The sequence below is a fragment of the Uranotaenia lowii genome, chromosome 3, assembly GCF_029784155.1.
Source record: "Uranotaenia lowii strain MFRU-FL chromosome 3, ASM2978415v1, whole genome shotgun sequence".
NCBI lineage: Eukaryota > Metazoa > Arthropoda > Insecta > Diptera > Culicidae > Uranotaenia > Uranotaenia lowii.
The window spans coordinates 190165632-190169052 of record NC_073693.1 but is presented as its reverse complement, the minus strand read 5'-3'; the positions used below and the strand labels follow the sequence as shown (position 1 = coordinate 190169052).

The 3421-nt window shown below is 45.9% G+C and overlaps 1 protein-coding gene across 2 annotated transcripts; it reads left to right on the top strand.

Moving 5' to 3' along the window:
* Positions 1–310: 310 nt before the first annotated feature.
* LOC129754811 (uncharacterized) lies at positions 311–1412 on the top strand. 2 transcript variants are annotated; one of them, XM_055751055.1, is made up of 3 exons: positions 311–423; positions 479–598; positions 662–1412. In XM_055751055.1, exons 1-3 carry the CDS (start codon positions 409–411, stop codon positions 956–958), a joined length of 432 nt encoding a protein of 143 aa, XP_055607030.1. In that variant the 5' UTR covers positions 311–408; the 3' UTR covers positions 959–1412. The 2 variants fall into 2 exon arrangements, with proteins under 2 accessions (XP_055607030.1, XP_055607029.1); XM_055751054.1 differs by having other exon boundaries at positions 359–598.
* Positions 1413–3421: the final 2009 nt, after the last annotated feature.

The window sequence follows — 3421 nt, the reverse complement described above, 5'->3', positions numbered from 1 at the left end:
ATATGATATGGTATAGAGCATTCTCGCAAACAATTTTCTTTTTACCCATTCTCTCATTTAGTATAACAAGCGTGTTGAAACGAAAGCGGACAAATAAAACGCTATCAGATATTCGTCAGCAAATACACTGAAACAAACAAACACCGAACGCAAAATAAATAGTCAAGCGGAAAACGGGCAAACATTTGACTGAACTCATGGCAACATTAGCCACAACGCAGAGAGCGGAAAAGTTCGGCAATCGACTGTCATCAGATGACAAACAAAATTTTGATTTGGCAATATTGGCAACATTGAAGCTGTCATTCGAGCGGGCTTCCGGAAGAAAAAACGACACTAATCGTTTGGAAGTCGTAGTGGTTGCGTGCTCGCCGCCAGTCGGCATCTTTTATCGTGGTTTTGGACCGAATGAGCACCCGGAAGGTAAGCGAAAGCATCCGATGTGTGTCGGCATATAACCAACCCCCCTTTCGAATAGATTTCGCTTCACGGCAACGGTCGATTGACGAATGGGACCGACGGAGGAACGGCGAGGAAAAAAGCTTCCCAAGCCAGAAACGGAACGCAAAAAGAAAGCCGCGCCAAGAGGGGTCGGAGCGTAAGTAATTGCCAATCAAAATTAAGTCGTCAAATCTAACGGGAAATTCCTCCTGTTAAGCAGGACCCCTTTTTTAAACTCTTTCGATTCCGCCGCGGAAGAGCAAAAAACTGGTCTTCGATGCGAAAATCTTCCGGTGTTGCTCCATTTTTCACCAACGGAGATCCAGTGTCGGAACGGCCAGGTCCACCGAAAGCCATCTTCCGGACTGGGCGTTCATCGAGCTTGGCGAAAGAAAGCGGGTCGACGATTCAGGGTGCATGTGGTAGTCCTGAAAGCAGAAAATCGTTTCCCGCGACGTTCGGACTTTCCCGAGAGATCCACGTGGTGCAGGAGGTCAGCACTCAGACCGAGCGGTAGCATGGCAGTGATGGTAGCGCGGGGAGGTTTGTGCAACAGCAAACCAAACCGTGTTGCTCCAACGAGCAGTCGACGAAGGAGGAACCGTGGTGTAGGAACACCGCCAAAGTTCGAGCCGAATGGGTTCGGTGGTGCAAAACACCGCGAGTGATGAGTCTCACGGGTACGGTGGTGCAAAACTCCACCATGTCACGAATCGAGCCGATCAGGAGACGGATCCCGAATCGACGGCTAAAGCAGCCCAGGTCGATGGTTGATGCGGCGCGGGGAGGTCCATCCGAACCGTGGTGCTCAAAACGAAATCGAGCTAGTGCGTGGGCGATGCACAACAGTGTGCGTGAGTCTCATCCGCAGGGATTGAAATGCTCTTGCTCAAGCGGCTGAGCATCAAAGCTCTTGAAGCTCAATAGCGAAGAAAGTTGGAGCCAATTCTAGCCCACCAATAAATGCTCAAATTAAGCTCATACCTCTTCTGGCTCTAGGAGACAAGGTTTTGCATTTTGCTTTGAGTTTGTTAGCTCAAGGAGCCGAAATTTCTTGAGCTTGCTGGCTCAGCAAAATTGTAAAACTTGAGCCAAATGATGTGTTTTGACTTTGCTATTGTGGTGCTGTGTGAGCCAAGTGCTGGTAACTTTTACTAGTTACTATGTAGCGGTTATATTTAAAACTTGGTTCATTTATGTGTTTTATGAACCAATTCGGATAAACATGTAAAAAGATTAAATAAAATAAAATAGTATTAACATACAAGAGAAAAAACTCAGTGCAAGTTAAGCTCCGTGCACCAAAAGTGTAAGTCGACCTGAATACCCGCTGTTGTCAAAAGGAAGAAAATCATGCAATACGAGAACGACTTCAAGAAAATACAACAACAACCACACGACGACACGTTTCCGCTTGACGAGCTCTCTTTTTTGCTGGCTGTCGTTCGTGCAAGTAGCGGTTTTTATTTGTCGCGTACCGTGTGCCGTCGTGTGTCGTGTGAATTCACCGAGATCTTCCGGAATCCGACTGCAACAGACTCTGGCCAGCCGGACAAGCGCGGAAAAAACTGACAAAACCCACCGCACGGGAACGAAAAGACGGTCCGCATAGAGAAGGAAACGGACGAAAAGAGTGCTGGAAAGTTGATAAGTCACCACGAGTCAAGCAAAGTGCTCAGAAAAGCACTAGGAAGAAGGGAAAAGAAAGCCCAAAAGAGCCCCAGTTAAAGGGTGAGTAAGAAAGAAAAAGAAGAAAATTAAGCTGGCCATGGTTCTAACACCAAAATTGCCACAGGGTTCTTTTTTCTTCCTCTCTTCCTTTTCTTCTTCGCAGCTTTCTGGATCCTTTCCGCATCTTCTTGGAAAACTGACAACGCGGGTGGTCGCATCATCCGAGGGCCGAGCTGCAACCGGAACCCTCGAGCCGATAGAGGAGCTGGACCGACGAGCCGAGAAAGGCACCGAATCCGCATGCCGAACGGGAATCGGAACGGCAAACCGGACAGTGTTGAAATCCGGGAGCAGAGCCTGCGAGCCAACCAGGAATCATCGCAGTGGAGCGAGCCTCGCTCAGGGAAGCGACATCCATCTGAATCGCGCATGGAGCGGTTTTCATCCGGGATCAAAGTGCTCATCATCATTCCGCCGTCGAAGCGTAGGAGTCAGCCGGCTCTATTTAGAGCCAGCCACGCGCGTCTGTTGTTGGTTGGTCGGCCGATGACCATTTGCAAGCGAAAAAATGAGCGTTTTCGCTGCATTTTCGAAGCCGTGTCGGAGAGGCCCAGAGGCCAAAATGTAAGTGCCCAATCATCATTCTCTACATTGTAATGTTTAGTGGGAGGAATTTCCTGCTCTTATAATACGAGCAAAGTGGCAATGGCCAAAATAAAAAGCAAAATTTATTTGATCTAAATACATGTTAAATTTCATTTCGGAATAATTCCGAAATCTCTTTGGCTGAACATTAATGAGCTAGCCGGAGCAAAAGCAAAAGAAAAGGAAGAAGAAAACTTCAATCTTCTTTCCTTAGCCAACCCCATTTCTTCTTACATTGGCGCCCAACGTTAAAAACCCACACAGCACAACAGAAAATTTTGGTTTTTTGATGGTTTTTCCTCCTTATCGTTAATTTTCGAAATCTTGCTAAGATTTCATCGTTTGGTTCGTTTTTGGATTTATGTTTCGATTCTGCTGCTTCAGAATAAGTAGCAATAAAAGTCAACATTATTATTAGTACAATACAAAGTAAGTAAATTATTTTAAGATGGATTTTTCGTTGCTATCAGAAGAGGAGATCGCTTACGAATTAGCGTTGCGACACATTTTGAATGTGAATTCACTCACACATCGCAGCAAAGTGTTGCGTTTAAAAGCACTTCTTCAAGAAGAACAAATTAAGGACCTTTTTCACAATAGTTCGATTCATGTTATGAGTCCAACAATAAATATTGAGAATTGCACAGTTGGCATTAAAGATCTA

Excerpts from the sequence above, each read along its gene's own strand:
- LOC129754811 (XM_055751054.1), top strand. The coding sequence starts at position 510 with ATGGGACCGACGGAGGAACGGCGAGGAAAAAAGCTTCCCAAGCCAGAA. Across the intron at positions 599-661 it reads GCGCCAAGAGGGGTCGGAGC|GACCCCTTTTTTAAACTCTT; the intron begins GTAAGTAATTGC and ends CCTGTTAAGCAG.